Raw genomic sequence first — 24,596 nt, 5'->3', positions numbered from 1 at the left:
TCGTTCTTTTTGGATACACACACGTTTACAAAAAAGAAAACTCAGGGATTACACTTTAATATATAGATTTATTTTCTTTGTATTGTTGGGGGGTACGTAACCAGCAAGAGTTTTGCTTCCCAACCAACAGCTTTGTTTCAAGTGCCCACATGCTGGTGAGAAGTTTAAAAATACTGCATTTATAAAGGGCAGAGTAAAATCATTGTAAAAGACACTTTATTAGTGTAGCAGTGTCATGAAAGATTATAAGCTCTTTGGCTCAGCTTGTGCTTGCGTATCTTGTTTCTGCTGTAGCTTGATCACCTGCTGGTTATAACTTTGGTTATATGGGCACTTTTAAAGGGTAGGCATTATGGGAGGGAGGGAAAGAGGTGGGGTAGCTTGTCAGAGGAGGGAGGAAGGTGGTTAGCACGAGTAAGAAAGGTTGCTGTGCTTCTATTATGCCCCCATGCCGCTGCCACTCCCTTCACCGTCTAAGTGGGCATGCCTCTTCCACACAGCTCTTCTCATCCTTCTCTTATGTGGGATTTTGTGGGGATCCTGGGCACACATCTCTGGGTATCCTGATGAGCCCTCCTGGGCAGCATCTAGCTCTGCGTGGGCGTGATCCTCTTGTAAAATATCCGCCCCTTCTTCTAGAGGGGTGATGCAGAAGCACTCCTCAGTTACTGCTGCAAAGGAGTGCCTCCAGATTGTGTCACACAGCTGTTCTCCCGATCCAAATTTCTGTAAGGCAATTGCAGATCATTAAACGAGCATGAAACTTTTTCAAAGGGGTTTGTAAAGGTACAATTTTTTGCATCCTTCGATTTTGCTTTTAAATGTCCTTATTTCTTCTGAGAAATCCTCACTTCCTGTTCTGTCTGTAACTCCACACAATAATGCAAGGCTTTCTCCCTGGTGTGTAGTGTTGTGCTTGCCCCTCCCTTGTACTACAGGAGAGTCAGGTCACTCTATGTTGCAGATAGAGAAAGGAGCTGTGTGTTAGTGGGTGTCCTGACTCTCCTGTGCTGTAAGGAGAGAAGCACTGTAAACCCCCCCCCCCCCCCCCCCCCATCGTTTTCAGCCAAGGAAGCTGCCATCTTTGCCTCTGTGTAATCTACAACTGCCATGCCGCTGCACATGTGATCAGTTATGACGCCAGCCATGGGACAGTTTGATAGTTTGGTTAAGAGCACAACCAATGGGAGTGTTACATTTCTGGCATGCGCCGGAAACAAAACTATTTTATGGATGAGTATACTTCCGTTTTAAATGACTTATAATAAAGAAAGAAAGTCACCGCTCAAGGATACTGATAATGAACCTGTTCACTCAATCTGAAGCCACGGGTGCTGGCAATGCATAAGATGATGCAAGGATAAAGGAGGGATGTCTGGACAGCCGCACTCCAAAAAAAGATATTGCTTTTATTGTAAAAGTAAAATAACAGGATACATGCCACAGCTAACCGGGAACAAGCTGACACGTTTCACACTAAGACTTGGCGCTTAATTATAGCTATCAGGGATCCTCAAACTACGGCCCTCCAGCTGTTGCGGAACTACACATCCCATGAGGCATTGTAAACCTCTGACATTCACAGACATGACTAGGAATGATCGGAATTGTAGTTCCTGAACAACTGGTGGGCCGTAGTTTGAAGACCCCTGGTTTAGATCAAAGCATATTCATGTGTTAGAATGGCCCAGTCAAAGTCCAGACCTAAATCCCATTGAGAATCTGTGGCAAGACTTGAAAATTGCTGATCACAGACGCTCCCCATCCAATCTGACAGAGCTTGAGATATTTTCCAAAGAAGAATGGGCAAAAATGTCCCTCTCTAGATGTGTAAAGCTGGTAGAGACATCCCCAAAAAGACTTGCAGCTGTAATTGCAGAGAAAGGCGGTTCTACAAAGTATTGACTATACAAATGTACCCCCCCCACTTTTCTCATATTTATTTGTAAAAAAAAAAATTGAAAACAATTTATAGTTTTCCTTCCACTTCACAATTATGTGCCACTTTGTGTTGGTCTATCACATAAAATCCCAATAAAATACATTTACATTTTCGGTTGTAACATGAATGGAAAAGTTCAAGGGGTATGAATACTTTTTCAAGGCAGATGGTGGATGTAAACCCTCACACACATATACCCAGTGAAGTGTCTGGCCACAGAGATGAAACAAATCCTCCTACATAATTTGGACCTCTCTATCTGCTGATAACCCTGTATAAGCTAATGCCACTAAACATGTAAAGTGCAGAAGGCGAGGCAGTCAGAGAGCCTTCACATTGATGGGATAAAAGGGTCTTGTAAGCCATTATTCCCAGAAGGTAAGAGGATCAATGTACCGTTCTCCCCTCCCCCACCTTGGGATAATTGAATCTTCACTAAAGGATTTCTGTAGTATAATTGGATAATGCAAAACCTTGTATATGATTGGGGTAAAAGCAATGAAATCCCCACTGCAGCTCCTGTCAATACACTAATTCCTCTGCCTCATTTATCCTCTTAGTTTTTTTTTAAGGGACATTGCAGGTGTCATCAGTGAGCTCATATGTTTTAGCTGATTCAGCTTTAGACTTATTATTTAAAGTGGAGGTTCCACCTGAAAAAAAATATTCCACCAAAAATGAAAAAAAAAATAAAAAATGAAAAAAAAAATTGTTTTTTACTCACCCTTAATAGCTGTTGCTATGCGAAAGTGCCGAATCTGCCTCTTCATCCTCCGCGGTGGATTCTCTTCCTCCTCCTACACTCGGTTTCTTCTTGTGAATGGGGCGCGCTGCCTTTTTGTCCCAGAAAGCAGCCGGCCCATTCACAAAGCGCCGCGCTGCTCGCGCATGTGCAGTAGGAAATGGGCAGTGACGCCGTACGGCTTCACTGCCTGTAACCCTTACTGTGGATGGCGGCGCTTGGAGCTGCTAGGATCGGCCTCGGCGATGGCCGACATCGCTGGTGGCTAGGACAGGTAAGTATCCTTATTAAAAGTCAGCAGCTACAGTGTTAGTAGCTGCTGACTTTTATTTTTATTTTTTTTTGTAATGGAACAACTGCTTTAACATGTCAATGCACAGCTAAGTAAAAAAGGAGCCTTTATGACACACTATATAATGTAGTGACAGATTTGCTTCAAGAAAAGATTAACCACTTCAGCTCTGGGAGGTTTTACCCCCTTCATGACCGGGCCATTTTTTTGCTCTTCCGCAGTGTGCTACTTTAACCACTTAAGGACCGCCTCCTGCACATATACGTCAGCAGAATGGCACGGCTGGGCACAAGCATGTACCTGTACGTCCCTCTTTAAGTGCCCAGCCGTGGGTCGCGGGCGTGCGCCCGCGACCCGGTCCGGAGCTCCGTGACCACGGCCGCGGGACCCGCGGACCCGATTGCCGCGATCGGTCCCCGGAGCTGAAGAACGAGGAGAGCTGTGTGTAAACACAGCTTCCTCGTTCTTCACTGTGGCGCTGTCATTGATCGTGTGTTCCCTGATATATGGAAGCACGATCAATGATGTCACACGTCCAGCCCCGCCCCCCTACAGTTAGAAACACATATGAGGTCACACGTAACCCTGATCACAGTGTAAACAGGAAGAGACGTTTATCGGCTTTTCCTCACTCATGTCTGACAGACACGAGTAGAGGAGAGCCATTTGATGGCTCTTCTGATGGGGGGGCCTGCGCTGATTATCAGAGCAGCCCCCCCCCGCTGATGCCCACACTGGACCACCAGGGATGCCCACCCGGTATGCCACCCTGGACCACCAGGGATGCCAATCAGTGCCCATCAGCAATACCTGCCAGTACCATCTATCAGTGCAGCCTTTCAGTGCCCATCACTGTAACCTATTAATGACCATCAGTGCTGCATATCAGTGCCCATCAATTAAGGAGAAAACTTATTTACAAAATGTATACCAGAAACAAAGAAAAACTTCTTATTTTTTTTTTTACTTTCGGTCTTCTTTTTTACTTGTTTAGCAAAAAAAAAAAAGCAGAGGTGATCAAATTCCACCAAAAGAAAGCTCTGTTTGTGGGAACAAAATTATTAAAAATGTTGTTTGGGTACAGTGTAGCATGACTGCGCAATTGTCATGACAGCGCTGAAAGCTGAAGATTGGCTTGGGCAGGAGGGAGGGGAAGTACCTGGCATTGAAGTGGTAAAATGAAGATTGAATGGGGCACTCACCTGTCTGTAAGTTATACAGCCTTTGCTGCAGTTGCTTTCAGTGCTTGTGTATCCAGAGCATATTAAATCCTCTTTACATGCGTCAAACCTGTGAAGACAATGTTAGTACAGTTATGTTTATGCATACATGTTAGTACAGTTATGTTTATGCATACATGTTAGTACAGTTATGTTTATGCATACATGTTAGTACAGTTACGTTTATGCATACATAACACAATCCTGAACCCTGCATTCTGTGTATAGCACACTCTTGAACTCTGTACGTAGCACACCCCAGATACAACTGGCCCTTTGAAGGCAACCATACTGATGATGGCTGCCAGCAAAGAAGCTTAACCCCCCCTGATCTACTAGGTACAAGGAGCTTCATTATAGATTATGCCTTCTGGTGCCTACACATAAAGACCATCTAAGATGGCCATTTTTATCAAATAGGTCCCATAAAATCCCAATTTCTAACAAGGCTTGTAAAATATTTAAAGGGTACCTCCTGGGCTCATTGGCATTATTAAAAATGGGAAGATGCCACTTTGTCCATTCTCTTGAATGCCCCACCCCTTCTCTTTCCAGCTGATACTCACCTTCCCTTTAGTCCCCCGCTGCTACATTCACCTGTGGGAGCCCTTGGAAATACCCGGTGTCCTGGGTCTATGGCAGCATTTGACCTTCTTTTACTCCTCCCAGGGTGCAGTGCTTGAGTCTGAGCAGGCCTAAATACTGTCTCATGGGGGGAAGGGAGCAGGTTGTTAATCCTGTGTAAGCTCTGATACAGAACCCTGCATTGCAGAATGATGCACTGCTGTCTTCTCTCAGTGCCGCCATGCCAAGCTGTTTACCTGAAGAGGAACTACACGGCATCTGAGCACCAAAAACCAAAGAGTGATATACGGTCCCTCAATACTTTTATCATTGAAAGATATGAGCCGGCAACTAGGTGGACTCAAACGTTGAAAATCGTTATTGGCTACATCCAGTAAAACAATACCAATGTGTTTCGTCTGCTGTGGCCTTACTCATCACTTCATTGCTATGAGTAGGGCCATGGCGGTTCCTTGCAGTGGTAGGTTTACAAGTTTTCCTCTGTAGCACACAGTCATCTTTCCTTTTGCTCCTCCGATGTTCTTTTCAGCAGCAAAAGAAACATCCGGTACTTCAATATATGAAGGAGCATGTGACTCACTCCATGTGACAGTGCTGGGCCAATTAGCTCTGTCAAAGGGGAGCCCATAACACTCTGTAAGCTACCACGCCAGCTACTCCCATCCAAAACAAGCAGAGGAGGAGCAAAAGATGGGTAGCTTAATAGAAAATGGCCACCTACATAGGGTGCTTCTGTCATGTCACACTCACAAGGTGGCCTACATTTTGTTATAGGACACAAAACAGCTATATTAATTGTGCTTAACCACTTAAGGACCGGACCAATATGCAGCTAAATGACCCAAGGGGTTTTTACAATTCGGCACTGCGTCGCTTTAACAGACAATTGCGCGGTCGTGCGACGTGGCTCCCAAACAAAATTGGCGTCCTTTTTTTCCCACAAATAGAGCTTTCTTTTGGTGGTATTTGATCACCGGTTGCTGCGGTTTTTATTTTTTTCGCTATAAACAAAAATAGAGCGACAATTTTGAAAAAAAATGCAATATTTTTTACTTTTTGCTATAATAAATATCCCCCAAAAACATATCTAAAAAAAATTTTTTTCTCAGTTTAGGCCGATACGTATTCGTTTACCTATTTTTGGTAAAAAAAATCGCAATAAGCGTTTATTGGTTGGTTTGTGCAAAATTTATAGCGTTTACAAAATAGGGGATAGTTTTATTGCATTTTTATACATTTTTTTTTTTTTACTACTAATGGCGGCGATCAGCGATTTTTTTCGTGACTGCGACATTATGGCGGACAATTTTGACAAATTTTTGGGACCACTGTCATTTTCACAGCAAAAAATGCATTGTTTATTGTGAAAATGACAGTTGCAGTTTGGGAGTTAACCACAGGGGGCGCTGTAGGAGTTAGTGTTCACTTTGTGTGTGTTTACAACTGTAGGGGGGTGTGGCTATAGGACTGATGTCATCGATCGAGTCTCCCTTATATAAGGGATCACTCGATCGATACGCCGCCACAGTGAAGCACGGGGAAGCCGTGTTTACACACATCCTTCCCCGTTCTTCAGCTCCGGGGAGCGATCGCGATGGAGCGGCTATAAACGAATAGCTGCGCCGTCGTCCCGGATCGCTCCCCTAGGGGATCCAACCGCCGCATGTAGCGGGGGGGGGGTCCCGATCGGACCCCCGACCCACGTCTAGGCAGGCACGTACATGTACGTTGATGTGCCTGTCCGTGCCATTCTGCCGACGTATATCTACATGAGGCGGTCGGGAAGGGGTTAAGAAAAACAGGTGTATAGGTGGTGCAACCTTCCCACATAACAGCTCTGCCCGCTGCTCAGACCTCAAGGCTGCCGACACCTCCAACGTACCAGAATAAGAAAAAGGATTGCTTGGCACTCAGGATGACATGACAAAAGCAGCCTACTCATTTTGGATATTAGTCCTTAGTCATGACTAAGGACCCATATCCGAAACGCGTAGACTGTTTTACAGCGTTGTACATGTCTTTTCAACAAAGGAATACATTTTTTTTGGATGTCATCCTGAGTGCCAACCATCCCTTTCCATATCAATTGTGTTTACATCTCCTCTACAGTAATAGCAGACCATAAGTGCATTCTTACCATTGGTCACAAAATCTGTCACAGAGGGGCAGCTCGTGTATCCCAGCGAGCGATCCAGGCAGACCCCACTTGGCGATGTGCGGGGAGCAGAGATACATACACTGCACACGGTTCACGTATTCTTCACACCTTGGAAAAATGAAGGGCAGAGTTTTGGTTGGGTTGTGTTCACCGGAGGGTACTGTAATTGTTGTCTCTAGTAACTAATTGGATTTTTTTTTTTTTTTAACAATAGATTTTTATTGAAAGTATTTACTTAACAGTACAGATTAAAATTGTCACATTGGGCCAGATCCACAAATATCGGGCGTAACTTAACTTTTCCCATTTAAGTTACACTGCCGCAAATTGGCCAAGTTAGTGCCCGATCCACAAAGCACTTACCTTGAAATTTGCGGCGGTGTAACTTAAATGTGTCCGGCGCAAGGCGTGCCGAATCTAATGGGGCGAGTCCCATTTAAATTAGGCGCGCTCCCGCGCCGGATGTACTGCGCATGCTCCGTCGGGTAACTTACCCGACGTGCATTGCGCTAACGGACGTCGCTCCGACGTCATTTTCTTAGACAGTAACGTAAATGGCGTCCAGCGCCATTCACGGACGTCTTACGCAAACGACGTAGAGTTTGAATTTTCGACGCGGGAACGACGGCCATACTTAATAGGGCTTAGTCAAATAGGACTCAGCCCTATTTTTACACGGCGTAACTCGACGTAAACGACGTAGATTTAGAGCGACGGGCCCGTCGGAGCGTTCGTGGATCGCCGTAAGTGTTCATTTGCATATTCTACGTCGGCCGCAATGGCCTCGCCACCTAGCGGCCGGCCTAGAATTGCATCCTTAAGATCCGACAGTGTAATTCAATTACACCTGTCGGATCTTCTGCCTATCTATGAGAAACTGATTCTGTGGATCAGTTCCATAGATAGAAACAGGGATACGACGGCGTATCAGTAGATACGCCGTCGTATCTCTTTTGAGGATATGGCCCTTTAATCCTTAGTAACCAACCGAGTTACCTTGGTTCATAAGATTGTTCTTATAACAGTACAGTACTTGGCATAGGTGTGCGCACAGGGTGTGCCAGGTGTGCCTGGGCACACCCTAATCACCCTGTGTGGTACAGATTCCCCCGAAATATACTGCGTTAAACCTGCACTAATGCACAGAAAAATACTGCATTAAACGGCACATAACACACTGAAATATACAACGTTAAACGTGCACTAACGCGCAGAAATATGCTGCATTAAACGTGCAGTAACACACTGGAATATACTGCGTTAAACATGCAGTAATACACAGAAATATACTGCGTTAAGCGTGCAGTAACTCACAGAAATAGACCCCTGATATTTCACCAAAGCTCCCTAATGGGGCTCCTAAAATAAAGTAAATATATAATAAAAATAAAAAACTACTGACACTGCCCACTGTCCTACTGACACCATCAGTATACTGTATATACACATGCAAATATGTTTGAGCTTTGGGGTGCACACCCTAATGCAATAGGCTGCGCACACCTATGGTACTTGGTAGCCTGTACCTGCCTACCCCTATCGGGTTCAATCTGTAGGCATGGCTAGGCCCCCAATTGAGTTAACTATTTGTATATCGAAAATCATAAATAAACAGAAAATGTATACACATACAGTATATACATGTTCTGCAGTTGAAGAACAAATAGGATCTGGTTTGATTTAGACCAGCCTTTCTCAACCAGGGTTCCTCCAGAGGTTCCTGGAGCAATGAGCAATTTCTGCTTCTTAGATAAGTAATCACTGACAGTATTGATCTCTTTAGCTATCTGTAAGAGGGGATTCTTCCCAATGATCACAAATGTAAGGAGTGTTCCTCCAAGTGACCATACCACTAATGAACATTAGCTGCAGATGGACTACTTATTTGCAGGGGTTCCTTGAGACCAGAAAGTATTTTTCAAGAGTTTTTCCCATGCTAAAAAGATTGAGAGAGGCTGATTTTGTGTCAGGAGCGTATGCGCTCCTGCTCCGTCATAGCTTCTGGTTCCAGCATCCTGGTTTTGGCTGTGGTATTCTCCTTGACAGGGCTTTTTTTCAGCAGGAACGCGGGGGAACGCAGTTCCGGCACCTCCCAAACTGAATGTATGTAATGGAAAGAGGTTCTGGGGTGTGCTGGAGATTCTATTGATGCTGGCTGCTGGGGGATCTATTGTTGCTGGAGGGGATATATTTTGCGAAGGAAGGGAGTCTGTTGTTGCTGGGGAATTCTTCTGTTGCTCGTGGGGGATCTATTGTTGCTGGGGGGTCAGTCATTGCTAGGGAGGGATGTACTGTTGAGGGAGGGGTCTTTTTTGCTGGCTGCTAGAGGGTCTATTGATGCTGGCTACTGGGGAATCTATTGTTGCTGGAGGGGATCTATTTTTGAAAGGGGGGGTCTGTTGTTGCTGGTGGGGGATCTATTGTTGCTAGGGGTGGGTCTTATGTTGCAGCAGGTCAATCGTTGCTGGGAGAGATCTGCTGGCTGCTTGAGGGTCTATTGATGCTGGCTACTAGGGAACCTATTGTTGCTGGAGGGGATCTATTTTTGCAGGGGGGGTCTTATGATGCTGGTGGGGGGGATCTATTGTTGATGGGATTGGGTCTTATGTTTCAGGGGGTCAATTGTTGCTGGGAGGGATCTGCTGGCTGCTGGAGGGTCTAATAATGCTGGCTGTTGGGAGTTCATTGTTGCTGGGGTGGATCTATTGTCACTGGGGTGTCCATTGTTGCTAGATCTATTTTACTTGTTATCCATAAATTCCATACAAAATACTTAGCACCACAAAAGGATACTTGTTTCTGTATTCTCTAAAAGGGGTGGTACTGAGGAGGTGAGTAAGGGGTGTAACCAAGGAATGGTGCTCGGAGGTGGGTGGAGTCAAGGGTGACTTGGAAGGGAGGAGTTCCTGCACCTATTCTATGAGAAAACACGCCCTGCTCCTTGACTGTCTGTTCACTTGCAAGGTGATTTATTGTGGCCAGGCTATGGGTGGAGACCAAACCTGATAAGCTAGCCAAGCATGCAGTCTCATGCTTGTGATAGTGTGTGAAAAGACTTGATCAAGATGCCTTTTTGTCTGTCCTGCTCTGCTGGATTGGATTTCCCTGTCTATGACCTTGGATCGGCTATCAGCTATTGTCTGAACTCTGCCTGCCTTTTACTTGGAATATCATTGAACCACTTTGCCTGTATGCCAACTGCAAGTACCTGTTTGCTTTGCTCAGTTTCTGCCTGCCCTGGCGTGGTGGCCAGGCACTATAGCATTGTGAATAAAACCTGGGGGCAACCGAGTACCGGTTGGCATGCTTGCCTTATTGCAAAGGGGGCTTCTATAGGTGAGGAACACAATAGCCAGCTATAAGTTCTGACCACCTGTGTTAGGAGTAAATGTGACATCTAGACAATTGAAAATAAATACTCTTTTGGACAATAAGATCAATCATATTCTTAGGAAATATCACCTGGGACTGAGGGTTCCACATCCTTCCCATGGGTAAGGGGCAAATGGTGGGGCATCTATGTGTTTCTGAGAGCAGCAGGAATCTGGAAACAAAAGGAAAAACATTAGATGATGGAGGCTATCATTTTTATTGCCTCTACTTAAAAGCGTATTGGGATTGTATATGTGTTTAAGGGAATTCCTCTCACTGCCTGTAGAAGTGACAGCGGAACAGGCAGCGAGGGGAAGTTTCCCCAACAGGAACACAGCAAGCAGTAAGTATGTTGAACTATTTTTATGTCTTAATAAAATATTTACATAGCCATTATTTTTTTTTCTTTATAAAATTGTAAATATCAATTTATAAGAATAGCTTGCTATGTATAAAAAATAATTGTAACCACTTTGCGCCCAGAGGCCATCATATGACGTCCTGGGCTTTGAGTGGGTGTATCTGAATGATGCCTGCAGCTACAGGCATCATTCAGATATCGGCAATTTTAGCCGGCGAATGATCATAGCGGCTGTTCCACTGCTTGATCGTTCTTACGGGCGGCGAAAGGGGACAACCCCCCCCCCCTCCCGCTGCCCTCCGGAAAGGCAATTTGCAACAATATAAGTGAAGATGGCGATGCTTTGGTCTGTGAAACCTAGTCTACAAGTCACAAATAAAATGGTCCCTTTTGGAAGTCAAGGAATTCAAGAAGTTTAAAGTCAGAATGAAGATGGAGACGACCAATCTCCAAGGCTAGGATCAGGGGCGGACTGACAACTCATGGGACCCCCGGGCAATAGGAGATTATGGGGCCCCCGGGCAATAGAAGATTATGGGGCCCCCGGGCAATAGGAGATTATGGGGCCCCCGGGCAATAGGAGATTATGGGGACCCCAGGCAATAGATTATGGGGCCACACAGTATACACACACACACATATAGTATACACAGTATACACACAGACACACAATATACATACACAATATACACACACACACAGTGGGCCATATTCTCAGAGAAGTTACGATGGAGTAAGTCAGATACTCCATCGTAACTCCCTTTTTTGGCCAGTGTATCTATGCTCCTGATTCTCAGAATCATTTTTGCATAGATACACTTAAGATCCGCCATCTGTAAGTCACTTACACTGGCGGATCTTAAATGCAATGACGCCGGCCGCCGCTAGATGGCATTTACGTGAAGGAGTCATTTGCATATGCAAATGATCCTTCTACGCCGATTCCCGAACGAGTTCGCGTCGCGTAACCGTCGCTAACGTCGTTTGCGTAAGCGGAAACTTACCCCTGCTATATGAGGGGTAAGTTTCCGCAAGTCTCGCGTAGGCCATGTTACGGATGGCGTCGGGTCCCCGTCGTGTTTTTTCGTCGGATACGTCGTTTACGTAAGTCGTTCTTGAATACGACTTTACGTCAATGACGCACACGTCGGCGTCATTGACGTTTTCCGCCGAGAACTGGAGCATGCGCACTGGGCTTTTTGCAGCCCGGCGCATGCCCAGTTCTTTTGCATCGGGGGCGCGCTTCATTTGAATAGAAGACGCCCCCTTGGAGATCCGCCAGGCTACGCCGGGACACTTACACTCCGCTGTCCCAACTTATGGAGCAAGTGGTTGGGGAATACAACACCTGCTCCAGTAAGTTGGGACAGCGGAGTGTAAGTGCCCTAAGCGAAGCAGGCGGAGATTCTTTGAGAATATGGCCCAGTATACTTATAGTATACATACACAGTATACACACACAGACACACAATATACCCACACAGTATACATACACACAGAATACACACTGAAAAGGTACTGGAGAGGCGGGGCAGCTACAATCTTGGGATTTAAAAAAAGAACACTTAGGCCCAGATTCTGAAAGGGCTTACGACGGCGCAACGCCATGTGCGCCGTCGTAAGTCCTGATCTGGGCCGTCGTATCTACGCGACTGATTCTTAGAATCAGTTACGCATAGATAACCATTAGATCCGACAGGCGTAAGGCTCTTACACTGTCGGATCTTAAATGCAATTTTTTTTTCGTTGCTAGGTGTCGCCTCCGTCGTTTTCCCGATCGAGTATGCAAATTAGCAAAATACGCGACTTCCCGAACGTACGCGCGGTCGACGCAGTGAAGACGACGTTTACGTTAGATTTGCGACGCGTAAAGTTGCCCCTGCTATATGAGGAGCAACCAATGTTAAGTATGGCCGTCGTTCCCGCGTCGAAATTAAAAATTTTACGTCGTTTGCGTAAGTCATCCGTGAATGGGGCTGGACGCCATTTACGTTCACGTCGAAACCAATGACGTCCTTGCGACGTCATTTAGCGCAATGCACGTCGGGAAATTTTAGGGACGGCACATGCGCAGTACGTTCGGCGCGGGAACGCGCCTAATTCAAATGATCCACGCCCCCTACCCGGATCATTTGAATTAGGTGGGCTTGCGCCGGGGGATTTACAGGCAACTACTTTGTGAATCAAGCACTTGCCCGTGAAACTTGCGGCGGCGTAACGTAAATGAGATATGTTACGCCGCCGCAGAGATGCGGCGATCTACGAGAATCTGACCCTTATTTTTTACATACTGTCCCCGGTTTTACTGAGGCTGGCAGCCCTGATGGGGGCCCCTAGTAGGATGGGGCCCTCGGACAATGCCCAAGTGCCCAAATGGTCAGACCGCCCCTGTCTAGGATGCTTTATGGAAAATGAAGATGGCTGAAAAAGTATGGATAAAGATGGGATCGGACCAATCCCTGCTGACTCATTTTCAAGTCCTCATTTGCATGGCTACGAGGCCCTGAAGGAGAACTACATGTACTTTACAATTGACCAATAGGAAAGCGGTTGTTGGGGGTGGGATGTTCCAAATTCTGTATAAAAGTGTGTTGTGTGCTTCCAATAAAGGTCTTCCGGTTTGCCTGGTGTTTGTTCTAATGGATTCCGAACGGCACATAGCTGTAGTTCGGATCCCGGAGCCTTGGATGACCGAACCATCAGACGTTGCGATCTGCAAGCTGACTCAATAGTAGCAGAGGAGTGTCGGGAGAGCGGAAGCGAGCGAGCAAGGGTCTCGTTACAATGTCCTAATGAAGAAAATGACTGATGGTTGGGTGTTTACCAATCTATAGCCAAGGCTAGAGCTGATGAATGTTTAGGTGGGGGGGACCCCTCTGCAAGTCTAGAAATTAAGATGCAGATTCCTGTTGCAGAAATAGACTACAGATTATTTGGAAGGCTATATGGCCAAATGAGAATGCTGTGATATAAGTAATAAAGCTGGGGATATGCAAAAAAGATATAAGATCAAAGGGCCAGATTCACAGAAGAAGTACGCCGGAGTATCTGCTGATACTCCGGCGTACTTTCAAATTTCCCGCGTCGTATCTTTAGTTTGAATCCTCAAACCAAGATACGACGGCTTCTGGCTTCGATCCGACAGGCGTACGGCTTCGTACGCCTTCGGATCGTAGGTGTAATACTTTGGCGCCCGCTGGGTGGAGTTCGCATAGTTTTCCTCGTCGGGTATGCAAATTAGCTATTTCCGACGATCCACGAACGTACGCGCGGCCGTCGCATTCTCTTACGTCGTCTCTAGTCGGCTTTTTCCGACGTATAGTTAAAGCTGCTTTTTTGCGACGTATAGTTAGATTTGCCATGTTAAGTATGGCCGTCGTTCCCGCGTCGAAATTTGAATTTTTGATTTTTTTTGCGTAAGTCGTCCGTGAATTGGGATGGACGTAAGTCACGTCTAAGTTTAAAAAATGACGTCCTTGCGGGAAATTTAGGGACGGCGCATGCGTGGTTCCTTCGGCGCGGGGACGCGCTTCATTTAAATGAAACACGCCCCCTACTCGCCGATTTGAATTAGGCGCCCTTACGCCGCAAGAGATACACTACGCCGCCGTAACTTACGGCGCAAATTCTTTGAGGATTCGAAGTTTAAAAATGTAAGTTACAGCGGCGTAGCGTATCTCCCATACGCTGCGCCCGTGTAGATCTCTGTGAATCTACCCCAAAATGTTTAAGTCAAAATAGGCCAATCTACAAATTCAGGCTGGAGCTGCTGGGTGTTAGGAGAAGGATAGCCACATGTTATGATCCGTACACACGATCGGAAATTTCTGATGGAAAAAGTCAGATGGACTTTTTCCATTGGAAATTCCGACCATGTGTATGCCCCATTGGATTATTTCCATCGGAAATTCCGAGGGATTCCGTCGGGGTTTAGATGTGATTTTGGTCGGACGAAGGCACGGCCGTGTGTACGGGGTTTTAAACTAGAGATGCTTGTTTCTTTAGTAAAAACCTGTTAAAGCGGGAGTTCACCCAATGAAGTTTTTTTTTCTCTTTTCCCCTTAGATTCCTGCTCGTTCGGTCTAGGGGAATCGGCTAGTTGTTTTAAAATATGAGCCGTACTTACCATTTTCGAGATGCATCTTCTCCGTCGCTTCCGGGTATGGGTCTTCGGGAGCGGGCGTTCCTTCTTGATTGACAGTCTTCCAAAAAGCTTCCGACGGTCGCATCCATCGCGTCACTAGTAGCCGAAAAAAGCCGAATGTCGGTGCGGCTCTATACTGCGCCTGCGCACCGACGTTCGGCTTCTTTCGGAAAATCGTGACGCGATGGATGCGACCGTCGGAAGCCTCTCGGAAGACTGTCAATCAAAATAGGAATTAGCAATAGCAATCTAAGGGAAAAAAGTGTCATGTACGGGTGAACCTCCGCTTTAAGAACCTGCTTCAGTAGAAGCCAATGATTAAATAGTTTGAGAAGGGTCCAGGACATATCTGAGCAGCAAAGGTTACAGATTTACAATAATAGATCAGCGGTGATATGACATCAATTCTGGCGTGCACAACATTAGTGACAACCCGCCACCAACACTCCTCCGTCTCCTAGCGCTACAGATCACACTCACGGCTAGAATACTGCTGGCACTTTGTTAGTCCGGATTCTGCGCTGGCAGCCGCCTTCTGCTTCCTCTCTACAAGACATCTGTCATGGTGTCCCCAAGATGTGGAGAATAGGAGAAAGGGGAGAAGGGAAAGTAGCAATGGTGACATCCTACCCTAATAGAGAAAGAAAAAAACAAAATAATTGTCTGGGATTAACAAGAAATTGCTTTCAGTTTTCTGTTTATTACAGTAACTATCTCCAGAATGTCTTTGTACCCTTTTACATCCTATTACAGTAACCCGGCTCCTGAGTGTCTTATTACCCCTGTAATATCTTATTACAGTAACCCAGCTCCTGAGTGTCTTATTACCCCTGTAATATCTTATTACAGTAACCCAGCTCCTGAGTGTCTTATTACCCCTGTAATATCTTATAGTAACCCAGCTCCCGAGTGTCTTATTACCCCAGTAATATCTTATTACAGTAACCCAGCTCCCGAGTGTCTTATTACCCCAGTAATATCTTATTACAGTAACCCAGCTCCTGAGTGTCTTATTACCCCTGTAATATCTTATTACAGTAACCCGGCTCCTGAGTGTCTTATTACCCCTGTAATATCTTATTACAGTAACCCGGCTCCCGAGTGTCTTATTACCCCTATAATATCTTATCACAGTAACCCAGCTCCTGAGTGTCTTATTACCCCTGTAATATCTTATTACAGTAACCCAGCTCCTGAGTGTCTTATTACCCCTGTAATATCTTATTACAGTAACCCAGCTCCTGAGTGTCTTATTACCCCTGTAATATCTTATTACAGTAACCCAGCTCCTGAGTGTCTTATTACCCCCCGTAATATCTTATTACAGTAACCCGGCTCCCGAGTGTCTTATTACCCCTGTAATATCTCATTACAGTAACCCAACTCCTGAGTGTCTTATTACCCCTGTAATATATTATTACAGTAACCCAGCTCCTGAGTGTCTTATTACCCCTGTAATATATTATTACAGTAACCCGGCTCCTGAGTGTCTTATTACCCCTGTAATATATTATTAGAGTAAGCCGGCTCCTGAGTGTCTTATTACCCCTATAATATCTTATTACAGTAACCCGGCTTCTGAGTGTCTTATTACCCCTGTAATATCTTATTACAGTAACCCGGCTCCTGAGTGTCTCATTACCCCTGTAATATCTTATTACAGTAACCCAGCTCCTGAGTGTCTTATTACCCCTGTAATATCTTATAGTAACCCAGCTCCCGAGTGTCTTATTACCCCAGTAATATCTTATTACAGTAACCCAGCTCCCGAGTGTCTTATTACCCCAGTAATATCTTATTACAGTAACCCAGCTCCTGAGTGTCTTATTACCCCTGTAATATCTTATTACAGTAACCCGGCTCCTGAGTGTCTTATTACCCCTGTAATATCTTATTACAGTAACCCGGCTCCCGAGTGTCTTATTACCCCTATAATATCTTATCACAGTAACCCAGCTCCTGAGTGTCTTATTACCCCTGTAATATCTTATTACAGTAACCCAGCTCCTGAGTGTCTTATTACCCCTGTAATATCTTATTACAGTAACCCAGCTCCTGAGTGTCTTATTACCCCTGTAATATCTTATTACAGTAACCCAGCTCCTGAGTGTCTTATTACCCCCCGTAATATCTTATTACAGTAACCCGGCTCCCGAGTGTCTTATTACCCCTGTAATATCTCATTACAGTAACCCAACTCCTGAGTGTCTTATTACCCCTGTAATATATTATTACAGTAACCCAGCTCCTGAGTGTCTTATTACCCCTGTAATATATTATTACAGTAACCCGGCTCCTGAGTGTCTTATTACCCCTGTAATATATTATTAGAGTAAGCCGGCTCCTGAGTGTCTTATTACCCCTATAATATCTTATTACAGTAACCCGGCTTCTGAGTGTCTTATTACCCCTGTAATATCTTATTACAGTAACCCGGCTCCTGAGTGTCTCATTACCCCTGTAATATCTTATTACAGTAACCCAGCTCCTGAGTGTCTTATTACCCCTGTAATATCTTATTACAGTAACCCAGCTCCTGAGTGTCTTATTACCCCCCGTAATATCTTATTACAGTAACCCGGCTCCCGAGTGTCTTATTACCCCTGTAATATCTCATTACAGTAACCCAACTCCTGAGTGTCTTATTACCCCTGTAATATATTATTACAGTAACCCAGCTCCTGAGTGTCTTATTACCCCTGTAATATATTATTACAGTAACCCGGCTCCTGAGTGTCTTATTACCCCTGTAATATATTATTACAGTAAGCCGGCTCCTGAGTGTCTTATTACCCCTATAATATCTTATTACAGTAACCCGGCTTCTGAGTGTCTTATTACCCCTGTAATATCTTATTACAGTAACCCGGCTCCTGAGTGTCTCATTACCCCTGTAATATCTTATTACAGTAACCAGACTCCCGAGTCTTATTACTCCTGTAATATCTTATTACAGTAACCCGGCTCCTGAGCTTAACCTGTTGCTCCTTATTGAGGCTTTATCCTGCAGATTAGCCTAGATATATTTATACTTAACCCTTTTCCTGTCTGCTCAGCTAGACACTCCATCTGCTCCTCAGTCAGACACACAACTCAGATTCCGCCAAATACAGGAAAAAAAATAAAAAATCCCCAGCGACTGCCAATATTCACCTACCCTTCTCTTCCCTAAAACTCTGTTTAGCCATCAGGGATGAAAAGAAAAACCCGGCACTTCCGGATTTTGAAGTGCATATGACAGGACAGCCCTGCATTCTGACCAGATCAATAGGTATTTCCTTGCACTTATCGCATACCTCCCAACATTTTGAGATGGGAATGCGGGACACCTACTAGCAAACGTATGTAGGCATGGGACACACCCATTGTCACACCCCCTTAAAGGAGAATTAAAGGGGTTGTAAAGGTAAAAAAAAATCCCCTAAATAGCTTCCTTTACCTTAGTGCAGTCCTCCTTCACTTACCTCATCCTTCCATTTTGCTTTTAAATGTCCTTATTTCTTCTGAGAAATCCTCACTTCCTGTTCTTCTGTCTGTAACTCCACACCGTAACGCGAGGCTTTCTCCCTGGTGTGGAGTGTCGTGCTCGTCCCCTCCCTTGGACTATAGGAGAGTCAGGATGCCCACTAACACACAGCTCCTTTCTCTATCTGCAACATAGAGAGTGTCCTGACTCTCCTGTAGTCCAAGGGAGGGGGGCGAGCACGACACTCCACACCAGGGAGAAAGCCTCACATTACGGTGTGGAGTTACAGTGAGAAGAACAGGAAGTGAGGATTTCTCAGAAGAAATAAGGACATTTAAAAGCAAAATGGAAGGATGAGGTAAGTGAAGGAGGACTGCACTAAGGTAAAGGAAGCGATTTAGGATTTTTTTTTTTTTTACCTTTCCACCCCCTTTAACCATGAAAAAGGTTAATTTAATCCGCAAGGGTTTTTTTTTTTTTAACCACTACTATTTCCTAATATTGGCTTTTAAAATTTACAAATGCAGCAATTTAGAATTTGTCTGAAAGAATTAGCACTGTGAAACTCTTTTTCAAAGATAAACAAATGCATTTTATGTACAACTATATGGATCAGACTAAAATGAGGGACAAATGAGGAGGAATGAGGGACAAGTGAGGAGGAATGAGGGACAAGTGAGGAGGAATGAGGGACAAGTGAGGAGGAATGAGGGACAAGTGAGGAGGAATGAGGGACAAGTGAGGAGGAATGAGGGACAAGTGAGGAGGAATGAGGGACAAATGAGGAGGAATGAGGGACAAATGCGGAGGAATGAGGGACAAATGCGGAGGAATGAGGGACAAGTGAGGAGGAATGAGGGACAAGTGAGGAGGAATGAGGGACAAATGAGGAGGAATGAGGGACAAGTGAGGAGGAAAGAGGGACAAGTGAGGAGGAATGAGGGACAAATGAGGAGGAATGAGGGACAAGTGAGGAGGAATGAGGGACAAATGAGGAGGAATGAGGGACAAATGAGGAGGAATGAGGGACAAGTGAGAAGGAATGAGGGACAAATGAGGAGGAATGAGGGACAAGTGAGGAGGAATGAGGGACAAATGAGGAGGTATGAGGGACAAATGAGGAGGAATGAGGGACAAGTGAGGAGGAATGAGGGACAAATGAGGAGGTATGAGGGACAAATGAGGAGGAATGAGGGACAAGTGAGAAGGAATGAGGGACAAATGAGGAGGAATGAGGGACAAGTGAGGAGGAATGAGGGACAAGTGAGGAGGAATGAGGGACGGTTGAGGAGGAATGAGGGACAAATGAGGAGGAATGAGGGACAAATGAGGAGGAATGAGGGACAAATGAGGAGGAATGAGGGACAAGTGAGGAGGAATGAGGGACAAATGAGGAGGAAAGAGGGACAGAGGGACATTGCTCCAAATCGGGGACAGTCCTTTGAAATCAGGGACAGTTGGGAGCTATGTTATCGGACAGATATAATGAAACACATTCAATGGTATATTTAATAGACCACAAAGCAGGAAATAAGAGAAGTACATTGTTAGGCTTTACATACACATTAACAGCCATTGAGATACAATATCAGCCACACGGGCAGAGCGTTGTTTTCCCTTGTGCAGCACTGCAAAGTAGGAATCAGGGACTGAGCACGTAATGAGCAAATACAGCTGTCCCCCAGGCACACAGTGTATATAATTAAAGGAGAAGTACAGCCAAAGCTTGTTTGGCTGTGCTTCTCCTGTGAATCACAGGAGTACATTTTGTTCTGCACTCATGTGACCCATTTTCAGCAGACAGCGGACTGAAGCCCACTGTCGGCTGACGTCACAGAGCCGGTGCCGGCTGGGGCAAGATCGTGACAATCAAGTCGGGATCCGCCTACAACCCTGGACTGGCACCTGGCTTAGCCTCTCAGCGGGGTGGGGGGTGAGTCACCTGCTCTCTGCTCAAGGGGCTCTGAGAACCGAGCAATCAGAGGTCTTTAAACGCTCGGTTCTCAGTCTTAGAGCTGGCGGGGGACATAAGCAATAATGTATTATTTACATCAGGTCCGACGTCCGTCTGTGGCTTCGGTGGTGTCCTCCTCGTCGGGTCCGGCGTCCTTCTGCGGCCACCGTGGTGTCCTCCCCGCTCGATCCTCACTTCCCGCGCTGAGTTTGAACCACTGCGCCAGCATATACCGAGCGCAGTACACTCGGGTATAGTCGGGCAGGCTCGGCTCCTCTCGCGGTCACATCCTGTGCGTCCTGTACGCCCAGGACGTGACCGCGAGAGGAGCCGAGCCTGCCCGACTATACCCGAGTGTACTGCGCTCGGTATATGCCGGCGCAGTGGTTCAAACTCGGCGCGGGTATCGGCGTATATTGCGCACCCACGATTTTGCCCTGATTTTCAGGGCAAAAAAGTGCGCGGTATACGCCGATAAATACGGTAGTAGAAGGAATAGTATCCAATCAAAGTTAGTGTGGAAGTAATGGTGCCCCACTGTTGATGAGGAGGAATTGTGCCTCATATTAGTGGGAGTAATAAAGGGATAAAGGCAAGCAAAGGGCCACATTTGGCCCTCGGGCCGCAGTTTGGAGACCACTGATCTATAGCAAAGGCTATAGGAGCAAATTTATAAAAGCGCGAGTGTTAAATCCATCAAATATTTATTGATGGTGAATTACTTTTTAGTATGTTACAACACATTCAATAGGATGATTCACCCGCATCAGATGTTTGGTGAATGGCACATTTGCTGCTTTATAAATATGCCCTATCGATACTATTTAAAGTGGATTGCAAGCTTTTGGGATCAGGGCCCTCCTAACCCTTTCATTTAAATTGTATTAGAACTGTACTATCGCCCTTTATTTTGTAAAGTGCAAACTGTTGGCGCTTTATAGTTACATATTTAATCAGGTTGAAAAAAGACACAAGTCCACCTAGTTCAACCATAAAGTAAATAAAATAACAAACACAGTACAATCCCATATACCCAATCCTTCACCCACAGTTGATCCAGAGGAAGGCGAAAAACCCCAGCAGAGCATGATCCAATTTGCTACAGCAGGGGGGAAAATTCCTTCCTGATCCCCCGAGAGGCAATCGGATTTTCCCTGGATCAACTTTACCTATGAATGTTAGTACTCAGTTATTTTATGTACATTTAGGAAAGTATCCAGGCCTTTCTTAAAGCAATCTACTGAGCTGGCCAGAACCACGTCTGCAGGGAGTCTGTTCCACATTTTCACAGCTCTTACTGCGAAGAAACCTTTCCGTATTTGGAGACTCTAGACGTAAAGAGTGCCCCCTTGTCCTCAGTGTTGTCCGTAAAGTGAATAACTCAACACCAAGTTCACTATATGGACCTCTTATATATTTGTACATGTTGATCATATCCCCCCTTATTCTCCTCTTCTCAAGAGTGAATAGATTTAGTTCCTCTAATCTTCCCTCATAGCTGAGCTCCTCCATGCCTCTTATCAGTTTGGTTGACCTTCTCTGCACTTTCTCCAGTCCCCCGATATCCATTTTGAGAACTGGGGCCCAAAACTGAACTGCATATTCCAGATGAGGTCTTACTAATAAATCCTGTATAACAGTAATAAACATAATACAAAAAAGTAGCTGGGAAAGCTACAGCAACTGCAGATCACGGATTGGCACCACAATGCTATCCAAGCTGTTGAAAAATTCGGCAGCCAGATACTTTTCCTATTGGGGGGGGGTTTTCTTGCAGTCACGTGACCGTTCAGCCTCCCTGCGTAGCCGATGAGTTGGGACTCTGCATCCTCCTCCCGCATAGGATTACATCTCCACAGGGCCAAATCACCTTGGGGGAGAGCTGACAACGCTGCCGCGGTCCCATCAAAGGTCTTGCAGCGTTGTCAGCCCTTTGTAAAGGAAGTGATTGTGTCTTGGAGAGAACGGGCAGGATCAACAGCGAGCATCTAATGATTTCCACACCTTATTGATGTGCAATATAAACATTTGCCTGGGGTATACACTTTAAATTTACAATAAGTTTTCCTGTAATTTCTACGCATTTCACATTATCCTGCAATTTTAAAACCTTTAACTACTTGCCGACCAGCCGCCGTCGTTTTACGGCGGCAGGTCTGCTCCCCTGCGCGAGAGCCCGTAGCTCTACGTCGGCTCTCTCGCAGGCCACTAGGGCTGCACACGCGCCGCCGGAGGCACGTGCCCCGCGCTCGCCCCCGACTCCCGTGCCCAGCGGGCGCGATCGCCGCCGGGCACACGCGATCGCTCGTTACAGAGCGGGGACCGGGAGCTGTGTGTGTTAACACAGCTCCCGGTCCTGTAAAGGGGGGGAAAATGCTGATCTTCTGTTCATACAATGTATGAACAGAAGATCAGTGATTTCCCCTAGTGAGGCCACCCCCCCTACAGTTAGAACACACCCAGGGACATACTTAACCCCTTCCCCGCCCCCTAGTGTTAACCCCTTCACTGCCAGTGGCATTTTTATAGTAATCCAATGCATTTTTATAGCACTGATCACTCTAAAAATGCCAATGGTCCCAAAAATGTGTCAAAAGTGTCCGCCATAATGTCGCAGTACCGAAAAAAAATCGCTAATCACCGCCAGTACTAGTAAAAAAAATATTAATAAAAATGCCATAAAAATACCCCCTATTTTTTAAACGCTATAACTTTTGCGCAAACCAATCAACAAACGCTTATTGCGATTTTTTTTACGGAAAATATGTAGAAGACTACGTATCGGCCTTAACTGAGGAAAAAAAACGTTTTTTTTTATATATTTTTGGGGGGATATATATTACAGCAAAAAGTAAAAAATATTATTATTTTTTTTCAAAATTGTCGCTCTATTTTTGTTTATAGCGCAAAAACTAAAAACCGCAGAGGCGATCAAATACCACCAAAAGAAAGCTCTATTTGTGGGGAAAAAGGACGCCAATTATGTTTGGGAGCCACGTCGCACGACCGCGCAATTGTCAGTTAAAGCGACGCAAAAAGTGCTCTGGTCTTTGGGCAGCAATATGGTCCGGGGGTTAAGTGGTTAAACACCCCATTCTGGAATAGCAAGCAAGCCATGGCTTAGTGGGGTAGTAGACCTGTCTAAGATCGAAGGGAAACACTGCGGCAGATAGAATGCGATGCTGCCATATATGGCTGGAAATTGACCCATATAGGTTTGAAGACTGCAGTGCAGTTACACTTATATCTGGTCCTCTTCAACCTGTTGATCCCTCTCTCTCTCTCACTCTCTCTCTCTCCCTCTCTGTCTCTCTCTCTGTCTCTCTCTCTCCCTCTCTCTCTCTCTGTCTCTCTGTCTCGGTGTCAGTCCTCTGCAATCTCATTGCCTTTTCCGCATACAAAATCCCAGACCAGCATCACCTTTCCTGCTTCTGTATCACTTTCTCCCATTATCTGCATCCTCCTCCCACCTGATCAATACACATTGCATCCCCTGCTTACAATCACCCATTATAATATATTTCATCCTAATATTCTCTTACCTATAACGCTGTGTTTCTGGGCCTGCGATTGTCACCTGGCTCCGTCACTGTGTGTTGTGTCTCCCTGTTGCAGTGATGCTGATGCTACGGATGTAAAGATTTCCTCTGATTCCCCCCCTCCTTCTTCTTCTCCTCCATCATATCTCATTATCTCCTCCCTGCGCCTCCCAGCCTTCCTCCCCCCCATAGGATTGGTCACTCCAAGTCATTGTGATTAGCAGCGCAAATGTTCCACCGTGGACACGCAGGTGACCTCCGAGCAATCTACGTCAATTGTACCAATAAAGAAATGCCGAATCTATTCCATGCTCTGATACAGCCGTACAACACGCCAATTATAACGCAGACGTAGCAGGAATCAAGAAGCGTCTTTTTTGTTTATGGTTGTTAATCTGTTGCTGCTTTTATTTTAAATACAATTCAGAGAACAGATTCGATTTTTTATTTTATTTTGGACACATTGGGCCAGATTCAGAAAGACTTACGACGGGCGTATCTGTAGATACGCCGTCGTAAGTTCGAATCTGGGCCGTCGCAACTCAAACTGAGATACTCTTAAATGTTGCTAAGATACGACCGGCGTAAGTCTCCTACTCCTTAACTGCATATTTACGCTGGCCGCTAGGGGCGTGTACGCTGATTTACGCCTAGAATATGTAAATCAGCTAGATACGCCTATTCACGAACGTACGCCCGGCCGACACAGTACAGATACGCCGTTTACGTTAGGCTTTTTCCGGCGTAAAGTTACCCCTGCTATATGGGGCGCAGCCAATGTTAAGTATGGACGTCGGGCCAGCGTCAATTTTTCCGTCGAT

At 45.5% G+C, this 24,596-nt stretch overlaps 1 protein-coding gene across 1 annotated transcript; it reads right to left on the bottom strand.

Annotated features, from left to right (window-relative positions):
* Positions 1–48: 48 nt before the first annotated feature.
* Positions 49–23,910, bottom strand: RTBDN (retbindin). Its single transcript, XM_040346547.1, has 6 exons — positions 23,779–23,910; positions 15,297–15,447; positions 10,402–10,483; positions 6,919–7,047; positions 4,179–4,266; positions 49–726 (listed from the first exon to the last, which is right to left on the bottom strand). The coding sequence occupies exons 2-6, from the start codon at positions 15,439–15,441 to the stop codon at positions 439–441; spliced, it is 732 nt and encodes a 243-aa protein (XP_040202481.1). The 5' UTR covers positions 15,442–15,447; positions 23,779–23,910; the 3' UTR covers positions 49–438.
* Positions 23,911–24,596: the final 686 nt, after the last annotated feature.

Source organism: Rana temporaria, chromosome 3 (assembly GCF_905171775.1).
Source record: "Rana temporaria chromosome 3, aRanTem1.1, whole genome shotgun sequence".
NCBI lineage: Eukaryota > Metazoa > Chordata > Amphibia > Anura > Ranidae > Rana > Rana temporaria.
The sequence above is the reverse complement of the archived record's forward strand: the minus strand, read 5'-3'. Positions and strand labels throughout refer to the sequence as shown.